Source organism: Quercus lobata, chromosome 10 (genome assembly GCF_001633185.2).
Source record: "Quercus lobata isolate SW786 chromosome 10, ValleyOak3.0 Primary Assembly, whole genome shotgun sequence".
Lineage (NCBI taxonomy): Eukaryota > Viridiplantae > Streptophyta > Magnoliopsida > Fagales > Fagaceae > Quercus > Quercus lobata.
This window is the reverse complement of record NC_044913.1, coordinates 48,055,197-48,074,081: the sequence shown is the minus strand read 5'-3', so window position 1 is coordinate 48,074,081 and position 18,885 is coordinate 48,055,197. Positions and strand designations below refer to the sequence as shown.

Sequence of the window (18,885 nt, the reverse complement as noted above, 5' to 3'; positions counted from 1 at the left end):
TATGAGTCCTTTAAGCATGTCATGTTAATTTACATGTATTATGAGGAATATCTTGGTTGAACAAATTCATTTTATGCATCAAAGTCTTACATTTTTTTTTCTTACTATTTACAAATTATAAGGGATGTTCTGTGCAAGGCATCACACATAGAGTACAACAAAAACCAGAGACTCAACATATGTATGATACTACGCCTGTTATCCATGCCTCCCTTCGCAGCTAGTTGGTTAGTGCAATAATTTGTTTCCCAGAATACATACCTTAATTATCTATGCTCTCCAGGCAGGTTCATGTAATTAGAAGCAAGTATACTGATAGAGGTTAATGTCCATGTATCCTCTTTCCCATATAGTTACTGATAGCCCGAGTCTTTTTCTCTTTCTTCCCCTTAGATTCTTTCCAATTTCGGGAACTCTCTAGGGGTTTCTTCTTGCTTTCAACCTTCATAAATTTGAGAAAATTTCTGAATTTCATAACAGCAATGTCATATCCTCAACATCCAAAGATTACTCATCAATTTGGTGGAAGGAATACTATTTTTGTAATATCAATTTGTCAAGTTATATTTTAGTACTTCTACTTTCGTAGTAATTAAATAAACTTTTAGTAAGTATTATTAGTTATAAACTTATCATGAATTTTATTTATTTATTTATATAATTATAATTATGAATGAAATTCTTCATGAACTCAATCATTCGGACTTCGGCCACTGATCCAACCCTAATTAAAATAGAAAATCGAGCATTTTCCAATTCTTTTTCAGACCTGAATTTTAAAAACAGGGATGAAGCCACAAAAATCTTATAATGTGCATTCAGTCAATACTTGTCGATTCTTAAAACAAATTATCCTGACTTAAAGGTATCATTTTTTTTACTATAGTCAATATGCCTTGTTTAAAGTCCAAAAACTTCGAACATGACCTCCAAAATGACCCGGGGGTTGGAAGCTATCACTTTTCAAATTTTGTCAGAGCAGAAATGTGAGACTAATTATTTATAAACCAATTTCCAATCAATATGGCCTTAAAGTCAATTAGGGTTTATACCAGAAACCAGAATAATTTGATGACTGAATGTTTTTAAACATTAGCCAACGTGGCATTTAATCTCGTATAAATTCTGATATTTCTTTAGTTGGGATCAAGCATATACTCAGTTGATGGACTAAAAAAATACACATTAAAAGACTATCATAACTTTTGAGTTGAGTTTATGGTATAATGTTGTGTTAGAATCTCATTCATCTACCTTGTGCGTGTCTATTTATAAGGGCCTTGTAATTAACTCAATGACAGTCTCATGTTTTCGAGTGAGGCGTCACTGATTTGATTATGCCCTCCCTCACTTAAAAATGTGTATTAAAAAATAAAAATAAAATAAAATAAACTGGACCAGGAATTTATCTTTAATGGACTAAGTCAAAACTATTATTATTATTTTTTTAGTCTCTCTCTCTCTATATATATATAATGATAAATAGTAGTATAAAAAATTATAAACATAGTTCAAGACATGAAAATATCTTTTTATGTGCTATATGGGAGCCTCAAATTGGAAAACAAATCCCAAACATTGAATCTATACTTGAAAACTTAAGTGGGGAAGCAAATGATTTGAGTAAAGAAAGGTCATATGCAAAATAAAATCAAAATCTGTCAGAGATCGGTTGATGGAAAGTGGGTCACAGTCGGTCTATGGAAATTGAGAGGGCATGATTGAATGCAGAGAAATTACCTCTTTTTTTTTTCTTTTTCTTTTTTTTTGAGGGAGAATCTTTTGTAGTATGGAATTATTTGAGGTAGTCAAAATGAGTATGCAACATTTCAAAAAGTTCGGCCAGGAGGGGCATGCCCCCTTGGTGTAAATCCGTACCTGTCTAGGGCATTGAGTAAAAATTTCTATAATTTTGTTGAGTGTATCGATACAGCAATTATTATTGGCGCATAATAAGTGTCATTGTACTTCCATTTTAGAGAGAAATTTCTTGGGTCATGCCCAATAAATTTCAAAAAGTTCGGCCAGGAGGGCCATGCCCCCTTGGTGTAAATCCGTATACCTGTCTAGGGCATTGACATTTAAAAATTTCTATAATTTTGCTGAGTGCATCAATACAGCAATTATTATTGGCGCGTAATTGGTATCATTGTACTTCCGTTAGAGAGAAATTTGTTGGGTCCAATTCTATTCAAATCAACAAAAGCATATAAATAAATAATTTGTTTACTAATTTATGTGTGATTACACCTAAAAAGCTAATCGATTACAATGGAAAATATTCAAAACATTAACAACTATAAGGCATGTTTGGTACACTGTAATGATTATTACATGGAAATAGGAATAAGTAATACAAGAAATGCATTAAATTGGAATAATTTGTTTACTAATTTATGTGCGATTACACCTAAAAAGCTAATCGATTCAATGGAAAAGATTCAAAACATTAACAACCATATGGCTATTTATTTTGTTCATCAAAAAAAAAGTATGACTATTTATTTTTTCACATACTAAATTCAATGAGATGTGACACGTATGTAGCTAATAGGTTTTTTTTTAATAAACTGTGTGTGGCTAATAGATGAAAATATAAAAGTCTAAACTTTGCTCTTTCTCAATAATACTTTCCTTTTTCTTTTTTATTTTATTTTTTTTTTTTTTGAGAGAGAGAGTTTGAACCTATGGCATTTGCTCCTGATAATAGCTCTTTATCATTAGACCAAGACACCAATCAGTTTTTGATGTAGGCGGAGATTAAATCTCGAATCTCTTATACAACCATCAGAGACTTTACCAGTTGAACTAACTGGAACCCATTTAATAATACTTTCCTGATTTGCTGAAATTTGTTTTAATTTTTCTTTGTGGAGGTAGACTCATCAGGGAATTTCTATGCATGAAGTAGCTATGAATTTGAAATTCTAAATGCATTGAATCTGAAATTCTAAATGCATTAAAGTCAATTAAACCATTCAAAGCTCCTAGCCTTAATGGCATACATGCAGGGTTTTTTTTTTCAACGTTTTTGAATGATTGTGGGAGAATTTGTAAAAGTGGAGGTAAAAGATATTTGTGCTAATAAATGCATCCCTAGTACTTAGCTTACCTCCAGTACTTTTTTAATTGGACATCTACTGTTGTTTTAAATATACAATGACAAGTGGTAGTGAGTTTTAATCTCCACCTTTTATTTAGTTAGTGGGTAATGTGACAGTTTCTCAATAAAATAAAAGGAGATTCCAATTAAAAAAATACTGGAAGTAAGCCACACCCCTAAATAAAACCTTAATATGCCTAATCCCAAAAGTAAATAGCCTGGAAGCCATTACCAATTCCGCCCCCATAAGCCTTTGTACACAATATATAATTTTTTTTTTTTAGAATACTAAGTATTTTTAACACACATAGGAAGAGGGAAGAAGGTCTTAAAAAAATTGACAGTGGTATATATCTAAAATGGTCTAACTCTTGGATACACAACACAGGCTTTAAACATCTTTAACTCACACTCATTTTCCAATGTAGGATTAACCCACTGTTTTTTCTTTTGAGAATACTAAGTATTTTTAACACACACACACGGGGAGAGGGGAGAATGTCTGAAAGAAACTGATAGTGGTGTATATCAAAAATGGCCTAAGATTTTGGTTTTAAAATTAAGGGAAAAGTTAATGGAGCTCCTATAGGCATTAGTTTAGGAAATACATTTAGAAAATTTTTATTGAAAAAGAAAAAAAATTGTAAATTGCAAATTACACCCCTAAAGTTTAAGGGTGTTTGAATTTTACATCCTAAAATTTCAAAATTTGAAATTTACCCCCTAAAGTTTGGGGATATTTGAACTTTACACAATGACATTTCAAAATTTGAATTTTACCCTTTAAAGTTTAGGAGTGCTTGGATTTTACACCCTAAAATTTCAAATTTTGGAATTTACCCTTTAAAGTTTGGGGGTATTTGAATTTTATACCTTGACATTTCAAAATTTTGATTTTACCCCCTAAAGTTTGGGAGTGTTTAGAATTTATACCCGCAAATTCTAAAACTTTAGGGTTTAAAATCCAAATACCCCCAAAATTTGGGGAGTAAATTCCAAACACTCCTAAAATTTAGGGGTAAAATTCAAATTTTGAAATATTAGGGTGTAAAATCTAAACACCCCCAAACTTTAATAGGTAAAATCCAAATTCTGAAATTTCAAGGTGTAAAATCCAAATACTCCCAAACTTTAGAGGTGTAATTTGCAATTTACCAAAAAAAAAAAAACTAATATTTTTGACAACTTTTTATATTTTCTATGAAAGTAGTATCAAAACTATCTTAAAATTCCTAGAAAAAAAAAATTCCTAAGATAGTTTATTAAAAAATGTTCTAAAAAATACCCATTTTACTGGACTCTAAGATTAAAATCCCTTTTGTATCAAAAAAAAAAAAAAATTAAATCCCCTTTTATCGTCCCATATTTCCTCTCTCCAAATAGCTTTCATTCCAAGCAAAAGGGGAACAGATAATGTAGTGATGGCACAGGAACTACTCTACTCTGTTAACAAAAAGAAAGGCAAGGACGAAGGAGGGGTTCATGATTATTAAAATTGATTTGGAGAAAGCTTTTGTCCTGAGACCATTGAGCTAATTCTGAGTTGTATAACAACTTCCTCTTCCCTTCTATTTAATGGTGAAAGATTGGATTTTAACGATTAAGGGGCATTAAATAGGATCAAGGGGCATTAGATAGGGAGATCCAATCTACCCCTACATTTTCATTTTGTGCATGGAGTTCTTGGAGGTTTGATAAACAAAAAATATGAGGGGAAATAATGGGATAAATTCAAAGCATCCAAAGATGGGCCAGGTTTCTCGCATATGTTCTTTGCTGATGACCTACTTTTATTTGCTAAAGCAAATGACAAAAATAGCACACAAACGTCAATAATGTTTTGGAAGAGTTCAGTTGTCTAACTGGGCAAAAAATTAGCAAGGCAAAATCCAAGATTTTTTTTCTCTCCAAACGTGACTGGAAGATAAAGAAAACAGCATATGCCAAAAGATTTGTGGTACATCGGACCTTGGAAGATATTTAGGATTCCCCATTTGTTGTGAAAATAAACCTACTTACGCAAGATTGAAGAGAAAAGAAAAATAGACACATAGACTTTACATGTTGTAATATGCCTACATCCACACAGGCAGTGATAGAAAACATTCCACTATAAAATAAGGAAACTACAATAATAACACACAGTCACTCTCACAAGACCCAAACCCCAAATATACCATTGACTCTCTCACACAAAGAATAGAGGCATTTGCACTAATCTTGTAGCACCACTCTTTCTCACTACTATACGGCTACCCAAATACAAGAGAACCTATGTACAAATATATACTAGCATATGTCAGCAGCTACTTCAAGTCCTAAACCAAGTGGGACTTAAACTCCTTGCATGACACGAGGTAAAATTTGAATTCAGGATATTTTCGTTGGAAACACTATAAAATGCTAATCAATTAAGCTATAAAACTCTTAGTCAACTACCACCAATTAGATCTACCATTAGTAAAAAATAAAAAGTAACAAGAAAACTAGTTAGCCGTTTGTTTCCTAATGGTCCAAGTCAAAATTTTTATTATTATTATTTTACAAGTACACAATATTTATTATGATAAAAGTTAGTATACAAAATTATAAACATAGTTCAAGACATAATTGAAGTATTTTTATAACCAATAGAAGTATAACAAAAGGTTTTATTAAATTTAATAAATTTGTTCTAAGATTAAGAAAGAAATAAGAAGTAAGTAGACTAACGATTAATTCAAGTGTCCTTTTCCTCAACCAAAAAAAAAATCAAGCGTCCTATTTTTAGTTATTATATATATATATTCTTTTTTTTAAAATTTAATTCAATTATTAATATAAATGGTTAATGAGGGTGGAACTATTGAATCGTTAAATCATTCCCTTAATGGATATTTATATGAGAAAATATAATACATATCTTAAGAGCATTGATTTATAAAATATTTTTAAAAATTTTATATGAAAAAAAAAAAAAAGAAAGAAAAAAACCTAAATTTTTTATAATATTTTATATTTCTCATAAAATTAGTCTCAAATTTTTTTTTTAAAATTATGTACTAGCCAATGCCGTAAAAATACTGATATTACGACTTAATTCATTTTTAAGTCCATCTTCTTTTTTATACGGGACTTGCACTTGTCAGAAATCCATTACCAGTTAAAAAGTCATGTCAGTCAAGGAAGGTTTAATGTGAGTCAATAATGGTTAGGTAACTAACCAACTCATGACGCATGGCAGACAAATAGTATGACTTTTTTTTATTTGTTGGAGAAGAAAGATAGTGTCATACACTCATACAGTAACTTGAAACCCGGCCCATCTTTGGATGCTTTGAATTTATCCCATTATTTCCCCTCGCACAATTTTCTCATGTTTTTAAAATTAAAAGCTAGTATTAATTTATTGAGTTTTCTATTATGCGGCTACCTTATTTTCCAGAGCATATAAACATTTTTTATTTTTAAAACTTTATTTAAGGGTAATTTTGGAACTTGCATCTTTTAAATTAAAAGACAAGACAATAAATAATGATCCCTTAAAAAATTGAGTTTTCTAAGCGTTATTAACAATTGGGAAGAACTTGTATTCAGTAAAAGTTATCACTAGACACGTCAGGATTCGGACACGTGTCCATAATCCAACGTGTCTAGTGATAACTTTCACTGGATACAAGCCGCACCCTCAACAATTTAGGACGAAGGTAATACTAATTAACTAAGTAATTAATTTTACTCAAGAAAAAAAAAAAGTAATTAATGTGCATGTTTGTTTGCATTTGTACCACATAAACATGCCATGCAATTCCAAGTGGTGATTGGCTTATCTGTAATACTTTTTTAACTGGAATTTCATTTTGTTTTAATGAGAGACGGTCACATCTACCACTAACTAAATAAAAAAATGGAAATTAAAACTCACTACCACTTGCCCTTCTATATTTAGCATTTCCTTTAAAATAAAAAGATATGTTCAGTTAAAAAAATACTGGAGATAAGTCAAACTCCAATTACTACTACTACATGAAGTAAGTTGGCCTTTCAGATCCTCAATAAGGTCACCATTGGGAGTTAGGTTTGACATTTTCAAAATAAACTGTACATTAAGACATGGCAATGAGAGAGACTTTGAAAATTTTACTTAACCCAATCAAAGAAGACTTTGAATGAGATAATTAAGAAAATGAAAGGCAGCTGCTCTTCGGTTATATATACAATATATCATGTTGCAGACTTATATGCTTTTATGTGCGAAAACAATGGCCTTTAAAAAGTTCATCTCAATGGTTCTCTTCATTTTGATTCTTCTCTTTGCCTCAAAAGTGGAAGGAAGTGGAGGAACCGAGACTTCTCAGCTTGGTGTGGCAAGTAATTAATCTGCCCTTATCCTCGGTTTTTATAGTCTGTTTGTTTTTAATGCTTCAGAAAATGATAAAGTTGTATTGAGATAGTTACATCATGCTACTAACTCCATGTATAGCTTATATTCTTTCTCCCCTAGACCTCTAAGCACTTTGTGTATGAAAATGTGCTTATTAAACTATAAGACTATTGGTACTATAAGGCTATATAAAGCTATATTATTAGTGAATGAAAGCATGAAGTTGGATGAACAACACTTAGCTTTATCCCTTGTGTAAATGTTTTAATTCTTATTTTATGTGAATGTGCACCACACTTAACTTTATCTCGTGTGAATGTTTTAGTTCTTATTTTATGTGAATGTGATTTAATTTGTTAGTCCTAAATTCTAGTAAATTGGTAAGAGAGTTGGCGTGCATCTATATTACTTTTTACTTATTTATTGATACGATAAAATTTCAATTTATAACATCGACTTTGTTAAAGTTGATGTGTGATTGTATGACAATTGAATGATAAATAGAAATATGAAAAAGATAGTACACATATGGTTCAACCTAATGGCCTATGCTCACGATATGAAAGTCCTAGATAACTACGTATTATATTAAGTACTTGTGTTACAATGAAGCCAATGTAGGGTTTTTATACTAGAAAATACTTAATTAAGCCTAGACTAATCATAGACTAACCTAAAGTTAAATTAATTATTCTACAAATACATGAGCGTACAATTAATTTGGGCCACTTGGGCCATAATATATCTAACATGATGTATGATATGTTTAACATTACTTTAAGAGAAATGATATGTCTACAACATTTTTACAACAAATCCTAAGTGGTAAGTTGTTATTGGTTGTTATTGTTAGGACAAAAAAGTAATCTTAGTGTTAGTTTCAAATTTAAACAAATAACAACTAACCACATGTATTGTAAAAATGTTGTAAAATTGTTATAGACGTAGTATCTCTCTTACTTTAAATATGGACAGGTGAGCGTATATTGCCCTTTTTTTTTCTTTTCTTTTGTCTTTAAATGTGGACAGGTGAGCGTATATGTGTTTTACATACAAGACTTTAATCTTCAGCACAACTGTGCTCTGTAAAAGAAAATCATTAACTTCAAATACCTGAATTTAATTTGGTTGAATTATTACTGTATTCGGGTTATGACTATCTTCCTTTCAAAAAGAAAGAAAAAAATATATATACATCATTTTTCAAAGGCCTTGATTATACGGCATTGATTTCTTGTTCTTTCAGATTTCAAGGGTCGTAAGCTCATGAGTTCTGGCCCCGCTGGCTGCTACAATTACTGTCGTAACTCTTCCATCGGCCATCGTTGAGAACTTCTTTTGCGCTGCTCTGCTAGCTGTATCTAAAGGAGTCTCAGAAGTATTTCGGTTTCCACTGCATGGTGGTTTATACTTTATAATAACTAATAAGCTTCAACCCTTTACTACATGCAATTGCTGTTCCCTCCTTTTTTTTCATGTAATTTGGTATATGATTATTCTGGCAGTGAAGCACGTCCAGTGCATATTAATATAATAATATTATCGTACTACATTTTGTAGGACCTTTGAAATTATTGTATGAGTCCAGTATATGTTACTGATTAGAAAATTAAGTTCGAAATTCTCATAACTCAATTGATACTTCATGCATGGATGTTCAGAGGAGAGGAGCTCGAGCTGCAGGGCAGCATGTTAATGCATATATTTCTAACTATCAACAAAGTAATAATTAGAAAAAGTATTAAAAAAAATTATGTTTAAGGATATTGAAATATTTTTGTAAAGCTTATTCTCGATTCGACTTGCTCTCATCTTTAAAAGCTTAATCCATCCTGCGGGTTCTAAATGCCATATACTTTTGAATTTGGGAGGAAAATAAGTTGTGGAGAAAGGGGCTGTGTTGATTTTATTTCAGCAACTTTCTTCTAAAGCCAGATCTGTTGATTGCACAAGGTCTCCAGCTGTGGCTTCAAAAGGGTTTGGAGAACTCCAAATCTGTGTACAAAACTCTTGCCCTTCAACTGTATAAAACATGCTCTAAGGTTTTCATTTAAATATCTTTTAAGATCTATCAAAACCCTAGATCCAATGACTAAGAAAGAATGTGAGATTTTAGATCTACACAAATCTCGATTGGTCGAAATAAGTGAGACTGTTTCTGCACTTATCTTTTCTTATTTCCTTGAGTCTTCAATTGTGCAAATCTTTATTTGTCTTGTTTCTGAAAATTTCTAGACTTAACACTAGACAAAAACTAAGTTCTAAATGTTACAATTTGTTCATGGTTGTCAACCTAAAAATATAGACTTTATAGACTGCATCCCCAATCTTCTCATTTTCTAGCTATCATTCATGATTATCTTCTATAAAATATTGAAATGTCAAGTTTTTATTTTATTAACATTTAATTAACACAAAATTTTGTAATACATATATATTACAAGAATGAGAATTTATGATCCAACGATAGAATTTTTAAATATTTATTTATTAAAAAGTTTTTTTTTTTTTTTTGAGAAACTATTAAAAAGTTATTGAGTGGTGTAATATGGAAATAATTAACACTAACTTGATTTCATCATTTTCATCACACACACACATATATTGTTATAAAAAAAAATATTTATTTTCAACAAAAAAAAAATTACAACTAAAAGAAGAAATTCGACGGCGGAAAGAATTGCAAAACTATTTCACAAGTTAGCACATACTCAAATAGATGTGAATCCCATGTGGCAATCCTGATTAGCGAGATGGCAGTAGCGCTAAGTGAAAAACGCATAATATGATTTGTCTACGTTCATTGAATATGTCATTTTGAGAAATTTAAATAGGAAAATGCTAACGAGTGCTTTTAGGGCACTGGTTAATAATCCATTTAAAGAAAGTTTTTATGGGAAATGAAAAAAAAAAAAAAAAAGTAATTAATATTTTGACAGCTTTTTTTCATTTCCCATAAAAGTGGTATCAAAACTTCCTTAAAATGGATTATTAACCAGTACCCTAAGGGCATTTGTTAATATTTCCCATTTAAAGAAAGTTTTTATGGGAAATGAAAAAAAAAAAAACTTTTTTTCATTTCCCATAAAAGTGGTATCAAAACTTTCCTAAAATGAATTATTAACTAATGACCTAAGGGCACTCGTTAGCATTTCTCATTTAGGGAAAATAACACTTTGTTTATCACAATAAATCAAAGTGACTCCAAAAATAAGGACTCCCATGTCCTTGAGAATAGAGTGCAACCAAACGAGTTCAATAATGGTGTTAGCCAAGCATGGTATTTAACCTCAATAATAGATCAGGAAACAGCAATTTGCTTATTCACTCACCATGAAATCAATACATCCCCTAGCAAGAAGTAATATTCAGTGGTGGAATGACTATAAGTGAGGTTTCCTAACTAATCAGCATTAAAATAGGCACATTGTACTAAATAATTGGTTGATGAAGAGAAGAAAAGCCTACGAAAAATGTGTGCCATTTTGATCAGTGTAGGATGTAGAAAACAATAGCAAAGTGAACAGAGCATGGGGAAGACACAAACTGACTATCGAGGTGCACAACGTAAGAAATGTAAAGAAGGTGACTGTTAAGTACACAAGACTACTGCCAACTAATTTTCTATAGAGATTAACATCAAGAAGGATCTCGCCATCCGTGACAAGAAGCTTGATATTGGAATTAAGGGGTGTGTCACTGTCACAAGCTTACAATCAATGAGACTCACACAAAAGATGTGATCATAGACATATTTTTCTTAAGAGAGATGATAGCGGCCGTCATCAGAATAGGTGATCTCGAGACCAAAAAAAGTCGCTAAGAGTGCCTAGATCTTTCATGTCGAAGTGGTGGCTGATTGATCATTTAAGTTCCTCAATTCGTACAAGATCAACTCCATTAATAATGATGCCACCAACATATGATAGTAAAGGAGTAACACCTTTATCTGCGAGATGGAGAAAGCAGGTTGAGTCTTTAGGACTAGAGGAGTTTGAGCTGTGAAATTGTAGCACTGAATTTGGTACACCAAGCCAAAGGGGCTCATGTGAGGCCATAAAAGGATCTGCAAAGATGACAGATGATATGAGGTGGGGAGCTAACACTAGTGTTTAAACATTAAAAAATATATTTTGGGAGGATTAAAACTAACAATAGTGTTTAAACATTAAAAAGTTTTAAGGGGGCCAAGTAGTATTTTTGTAAGGGCTATACTTGTAAAGATGTTATACCATTACCATATGGTGAAATAAATGAATTTTAAAAAGTATGGCTGGTCTACATGTACATGTGGCTCCACTGCTGAATATGAGTTTTGAATATAACTTTTTGCTAAAAATTTATTTGTTAAAAGTTGGTCAAAGTGGAGTTTTTTTTTTTAGAAAGTGGTTAAAGTAAAGTTGTAAATTTGTAATTAGAAAAAGTGAAAGTTTTAAAACTGCATATATTAACAAGTGAGCTAAAAAAAACTTTGAAAAATAATAATAAAAAGCAGTTGCCAAACCGACATAACTTAGCCACATAAAGTTTTTAATGTGTGGGATGGTGTTGGTTTTTTGAAAGAGGTCCACCATTAACTTTATTTTTTTATTATACACTAATCATAATAAATTATATTAAAGAAATGTTTAATTTACTACAAATTTTATTACAAAAAACTTTATTTGAGACCCTTTAAACAACCAAATCCATGCTTTAGAGTTTAGAAATTTCCTAACGGAGGTGTTTTGACGGAAATTAACTGAAGATTTAAATTTAATAAATTTGAAAGTTGGAAAAGTACTTAATAGAAGAAAAATAAAATTAGGGAACTAAAGGTTTGTGGGATCGATGGTGTTAGTTCTATGAAAATGGTCCACCATTGGCTTTATTTTTTATTATAAACTAATCATAATAAATTATTTTAAAGAAATGCTTAACCTAGCTACTACAAAATTTATTACCAAAAAAAAAACCTCATTAGGGATCCTTTAAACAGCTAAATCCATGCTATAGAGTTTAAAAGCTTCCTAATGGAGTTTGTTTACGGAAATTAACGAAAGACTTAAATTCAATAAACTTAAAAATTAGAAAACTTAATTAAAGAAAAGTGAAATTAGAGGACTGGATTAAATTTTGGAAAATATCCAAACTTGTAATATCCCTAATATTAATTATTATTTCAATTCAATTGAAAATTTAACATTATATTGTTTTTCAAGTCCACTTCTCATTACCTTTGACCAACACATCCAGCACGCAAATCTCCAACACCTACGTCGTATTTTCCGTATGGATCGAAAACCCATCATGGGTCGGCTATAATATATTAGGAAGTTAACACGTATTTTGGGGTGACTTATTTGAAGTGTACAAGAATAGTAAAGTTGTGGATAGGCACACTCTTTTTCTCTAATTTTTTTTTTTTATCAAATGCTTTGTGGAATTTTTTTTTTAAATTATTATTTATTAAGAGAATGATGGAATGCTTGGATTAGACATAATAATGCTTAGTGGATTTTGGTTCATAATATTTCTATTTCTTTATAAATATTGTGCTTTTTTTTTTTTGTGTAGAATCTTGGCTACATAAAGGAGTGTAATCAAAGATTAAATAGATTTTTGTTGAGGTTGTGTACTGGCCTAAGCCTTAACTTTTGCATGAGTATGAGGAAACTAGATTACAACAAGTACTAGCTCAAAAATACTGTAATTAAATCTTCCATTGATCTCTAAACAAACATTAATTTAACATAATTCAATGAAAAACTCGGATTTGGCATAAAAAATATTGTCAAGTTGAGATGATTCTCCTTGTTCCATGGGATATTGCTTGTGCTCATGTAAATTTTGTGTCTAGCTGAACATTAATGGAAACGCGTTAACAGCTTGTACTTTCTTTACAATTCGTAGCTAATGTTTAGTACGGAGAATCCTCCTTTTTTTTCAGATTTCCAAGCATTCAATCGAATCCTAGTCCAATAGAATCTCGTCAAAAACAATATAATTATCAAGAACATGTACAATTGATTCATTAATTATGCATACCACATATAGAACAAACAGTAGGGAGGTCGAAGCCTATTGAACCTGATAGTTCACAAACCGGTACACTATTGTGTAAGGTTGTAAGCTTAGCCAGAGGAAAAAATGGAATCCGGACGTTGTTTGAGTTTCCAAACCCAACTCCAATCCGAGATAGTGAGATTCAAAAAGGGTCTATTATTTTCTTAATAGGTGAATAATCTTATATTTTAATGGCATTGTTTTCTCTTCTTCTATCTTATTTTTTTTAATGAGAAGAGCTAAATTTCAAAACCTCATTTGCTTGTTGTTATAACTATATATATACTTGTGAGGGTTTGTCATGTAAATGACTTTTCAAGTGATTACTCAATTGGTATCTTGACGTAATGATAAAAATTGATAATAGATGTTACAGATTCTGCTACTTATATATAGTATATACATAATATAAAATATAAAATATAAAAATTTTACATCAAGATCAAGTGACAAAAGATAATTATATTCTTCACAATTCTTGTCTTAGATCTAACAATAACACTACTTCTGATTTTACATTTTTGTATTATGTATTGCTGTCTTGGTTCCTAGGTTCCTACTTTTTAGGTTTTAGTGTTTTACCCCAAAATTTACCTTAGAACTATTTCTTTGGAGGGAGACAGAAATGCAAGTTGTCCGTAATTTCCATTGTGTGTACATGGAAATTGTATCGGGCATCAAAATTCAAGTACATAAGTTCAAAATTCAAGTACATAAAATGCTAACTGCAGTACTCAGCAAATGTTTGGACCAACTTTTTGACAGCCATAATAATTAATAATTGAGATCCAGATGTACGGAATGAGTCATTGACACAAAGAACCATGGCTCACAACGGTGCTATAGAGAGAACATCCACCATTAAAAAGCTAAAATAATAAAACTTAACAGAGCATTGGGCTTTAAAAAAAAAAAATTAAAAAAAAAAAAAAGAAAACAGAGCATTGGGAAAATATGCCTAAGATCATAGGAACATGAGAAAATCCATATTTCACATGACAGGATTTTCAAGATCCCGACACGTGTTGTGGCGGTGCTCCAAAACAAAACAAAAAAAAATACGTGTATTATGGTGAATATCGATCTCCTTTGTCCATGTAAAGTATAACACTTGTATCTCACCCAAACAATTACATAATCCAATTATTTATTTATATTTCATTTGTGATTTCCCAAAATAAATACGATCCTACACACTTTGTTTTATATAATTTGGTCAAGTTGTTTCTCAAAAAAATTTGGTCTATGTGGACAATCTTAATTTCCAGCTGGACCTAAAATGGGATATGTGTATTAATGAAAACTTTAAAAATCAATGTAAAAAATAAGGATTGATTTTTATTTTTTATATTTCTTTTAAGAAAACAATAGGTTTTCATCCCTTTTCAACGTATAAAGAGAGGGTGTTTTTAAAAGGCCTATAGCGTGATGACACTTACCTCCCTTTCCTGTCATGAGTTGAACCCGTATATAGAGAAGACAAAACATTTTTAAAGAAAAAATCAGCCTTAGAAACTCTGATATATATATTTTTACTATCAATAAGTCAAAATATCAAAAAAAAAATATATATATATATATATATATGTGGGTACCTAAGGCATGCTTAGGCATGCTTGGCAACGTCCTAGGCATGCTTGCAACGTCTTTGGCCATCCTCGGCATGCTTTGCAATATCCTCGGCCGACCTCGGCATGCTTTGCAATGTCCTAGGCGTCCCACATCGAAGAGAAATCCCCCAACTTTCTACCTTATAAGCTTTGAAGCGAAGGAGTAGTGTACCACTATTTCTTTCTTTAAAGAAGTAGCGGTACACTACTCCTTCGCTTCAAAGCTTATAAGGTAGAAAGTGGGGGGATTTCTCTTCGATGTGGGACGCTTAGGATGTTGCAAAGCATGCCGAGGACGGCCAAGGACGTTGCAAGCATGCCTAGGACGTTGCCAAGCATGCCTAAGCATGCCTTAGGTACCCACAATATATATATATATATATATATATAGTATAAGCAAGATTTAGATCAAGATCTCTTATTTAATGACAATAGACTCTATTAGTTGAGCTAACTTGAACCCATATGTTATTATCAAGTTAAAATATCAATATTTTTTTTTATTGCTATATAGGCAAGATTCAAATTAAGATCTCTTATTTAATAACAATAAACTCTATTAGTTGATCTAATTTGTACCCACATGTTTTTATCAAATCAAAATATCAATTTTTTTTTTTTTTTTTTTTTTGTATGTGAGAATCAGATCAAAATCTCTTATTTAACAATAATAGACTCTATTAATTACGTTAATTTGAACCCACGTGTTATTAACATATTATTTGAATTTCTTTCATCAACATATTATTTTATATTTTTTGTAATTTGCCCTTAAGGAGTTCGGGTATTTCTCTACTTACAAGGGAATTGGCATTCATTCTAACTTCATATTCTCATTGTATGGCGTTGACAACCAATAAATGGGTCATTCTCATTTCTTTTGCTAGGGAAAAAAATAAAGTTATCAAGGAACATTATCGACAAGACAAGACGTGTGGCACATCTGAATAATTTCAAAAGCAAAAGAACATGATTCCTATAACTTCTAAATTAAAGTCAACTTGTAGAGCAGCAAAATCATGTAGAACAGTAAATCATTTACATTTAAAAACTGAATTGACTTAAAACTAGAAAAGAAAAAAATTCATTGACAAATTTTCGAGTCAAATACTTAATATTTAATTTATTTATTAAGGTATTTATATGCTAAGAGTCAACCGTCCCATTAAAAAACAAGTATTTTGCACCACCCACAAGCCTGAAATGAGAGTTTATTCTTCACGCCTTCAAATTTGAAGAAAGGGAGGGAATGACTGGGGAAAGCATATAAGCAAATAAGCACATATTTCATGTTATATTATAATGTTTTCCTCAAGAGTGGAATATAATATATCAAGTTGACTTTAAATAAAAATTATACATATATTTAATTAACATGTATTTATATAAATAGAGAAAACAACCTCCTCTGAATGAATGCTCTCTACTAAGATACTTGGCTTAAAAATGATGGATTGGGCCAGCTGATAAAATCCCTAGAGACATGGAAGATCCCATGCTTCGATTTGTACACTTCAATTATTTTTTTTAGTTTTTTAACTTTCTTTCTACATCTTTCATCAACTCTCACAAAGAATTATAATATTCCTAACCATTATAAGTATTTTGTGTGGTTGAAGTGTCCTAAGGAAACCGTTAATAATATTGACTTTTTTCTTGTATATATAGGTGGAGTTAGAGAACCATTTTGTGGTGTGGCCTAAAAACACAAACATAAACACAAACACACACACAGAGACAGAGAGACAGAGATGAGGAACAATCAGGTGCGTTTGAACTGTGGAATAACAATGCCTGTCATTGGACTAGGCACTTATTCCTCCCAAAATGATAGGGAGACAACAGAATTAGCCATTCATATGGCCCTCAAGGTACAAACCGTACACACTAATCGTTTATTACATAAAAATAAAACAGAAAAACATCTTCTTTACTTGTTTTTTTTTTTTTTTTCCTAATTTTAGTTTTTTTTAATGGATATTTCACCACAATTAAATCTAAGGACACAACAATTTTTCAGTTATTCATACTCTTTTTCACTATTGTTAAGATAGTATGTTGTGGTTAGCGCTACTTAAAATACTATCAATGATGAGTTCACATGAAAATGATTATGAAGATTATTGTGTCCCTAGCATGCTCTTTCACGACAAATAGCTCTTTATCGAAACAGATTATCATTTTTCATTCTTTTATTTTCATTGAATTATATTTTGTTTTCCATTCTTCCATAACTAAGTATTGGTTATTAATTTGCTATGGTTGTTTTGCAATATGCAGTTGGGTTACAGGCATTTTGATACAGCAAAAATATATGGGTCCGAGCCAGCAGTGGGAAATGCTTTAAGAAAGGCAATTCTTGATAAGACAATAGAAAGAGAAGACGTTTTTGTTACATCTAAACTCTGGGGGAGTGATCACCATGATCCTGTTTCAGCACTCAAGCAAACTCTACAGTAAGCATCAAGCACTAAGCACATGCATTAACATCCACACCACACTTTCAAAAAGTGAAGGAAAAAATAATCTAGAGGAGTTCTTTGATATTCTCCACTTTACTTTGTTTATTCTATTGCCTAGCTTCAAAAATCTCCCTTTATGTTCCAGAATCCAAACTATGTTAATGTACTAAAAGAGCATCTTCCTATCTCAGCTCAAGGAAATATATATAATACCCTTTACCAGACAAATCTTAGATACAGTAGCTATATATGTTAAACGTAGATACAGCTCTTAAAAATATAGTATACTGTATTGATCAAATCAATGTAATTATATGATTAAATTCAATTGTGAAATAAAACATACAACACGTAAACTGTACCTAATCCTTACCTCATCACCTTCAATTTTTTTTTTTTTTTTTTTTTCATAAAAATGGAACAATCTTAGATAATACCCAAAATCTCATTCAAGGCTTATAAGATAGCAACACTAAAAAGACTGCATGTGGGTGTGCAACGTATCTTGGTTTTATGCTTGTTTAATATGTCAGCCAAATCATATGAGATCGCCTATTATATCTATAGGTCTAGCTAGGATATTGAAAACAATGATAGAAAACCATGGACCAAAAAACTATGGCCTAGAAAACCAATGTTATATGAGACTGAAAATATAAAACACAACCCATCCAATCTGTCAAATAAGTTCTAACTATTCTAGTTTTTGTTTTGGTTTGCATTGGAAATCAGGAACTTGGGAATGGAATATTTGGACTTGTACCTAGTGCACTGGCCAGTTAAGTTGAAGCCATGGGCTTGTGATTCAGTTCCAAAAGAAGAGGACTTTGAAAAACTAGACCTTGAGTCCACCTGGGCTGGAATGGAGAAGTGCATGGAGATGGGGTTGTGTAGGTGCATTGGTGTGAGCAATTTCTCTAGCAAGAAGATCGAACGACTGGTAGATTTTGCTTCAGTGTCTCCAGCCGTCAATCAGGTATACTAAAATAGTCATACTGATGTGCAAAGTCACTGGCATGACTCAGCCAAAGAAATCTTGGGTTTGTTTGGGCACTAAATTTAAAATTTTATATATATATATATATATATATATGTATGTATATATACCAAACGTGAATTCTACTTGATGATCAGCCAAATTAGTTGAGAATATATATATTTTTTAATAATTGTTGAGAATTTTTGTACTGAAGTCTTCATGTCATTGTCATTGTGGTCATCAATCGCCATTGTCAATAACTGATATATATTTATTTCATGTCAAATGCTGTGACAATTCTATTTCTAGTCCAAAGTACATGC

At 31.2% G+C, this 18,885-nt stretch overlaps 1 protein-coding gene across 1 annotated transcript in view; it reads left to right on the top strand.

The window, feature by feature from the left end:
- The first annotated feature begins 16,872 nt into the window (after positions 1-16,872).
- Positions 16,873-18,885, top strand: part of LOC115964874 (probable NAD(P)H-dependent oxidoreductase 1) — a 25,483-nt gene continuing 23,470 nt past the window's right edge. The window contains exons 1-3 of the mRNA XM_031084108.1: positions 16,873-16,992; positions 17,402-17,577; positions 18,316-18,559. Coding sequence (XP_030939968.1) covers positions 16,873-16,992; positions 17,402-17,577; positions 18,316-18,559 — 540 coding nt within the window. The remainder of the gene's footprint in view (positions 16,993-17,401; positions 17,578-18,315; positions 18,560-18,885) is intronic.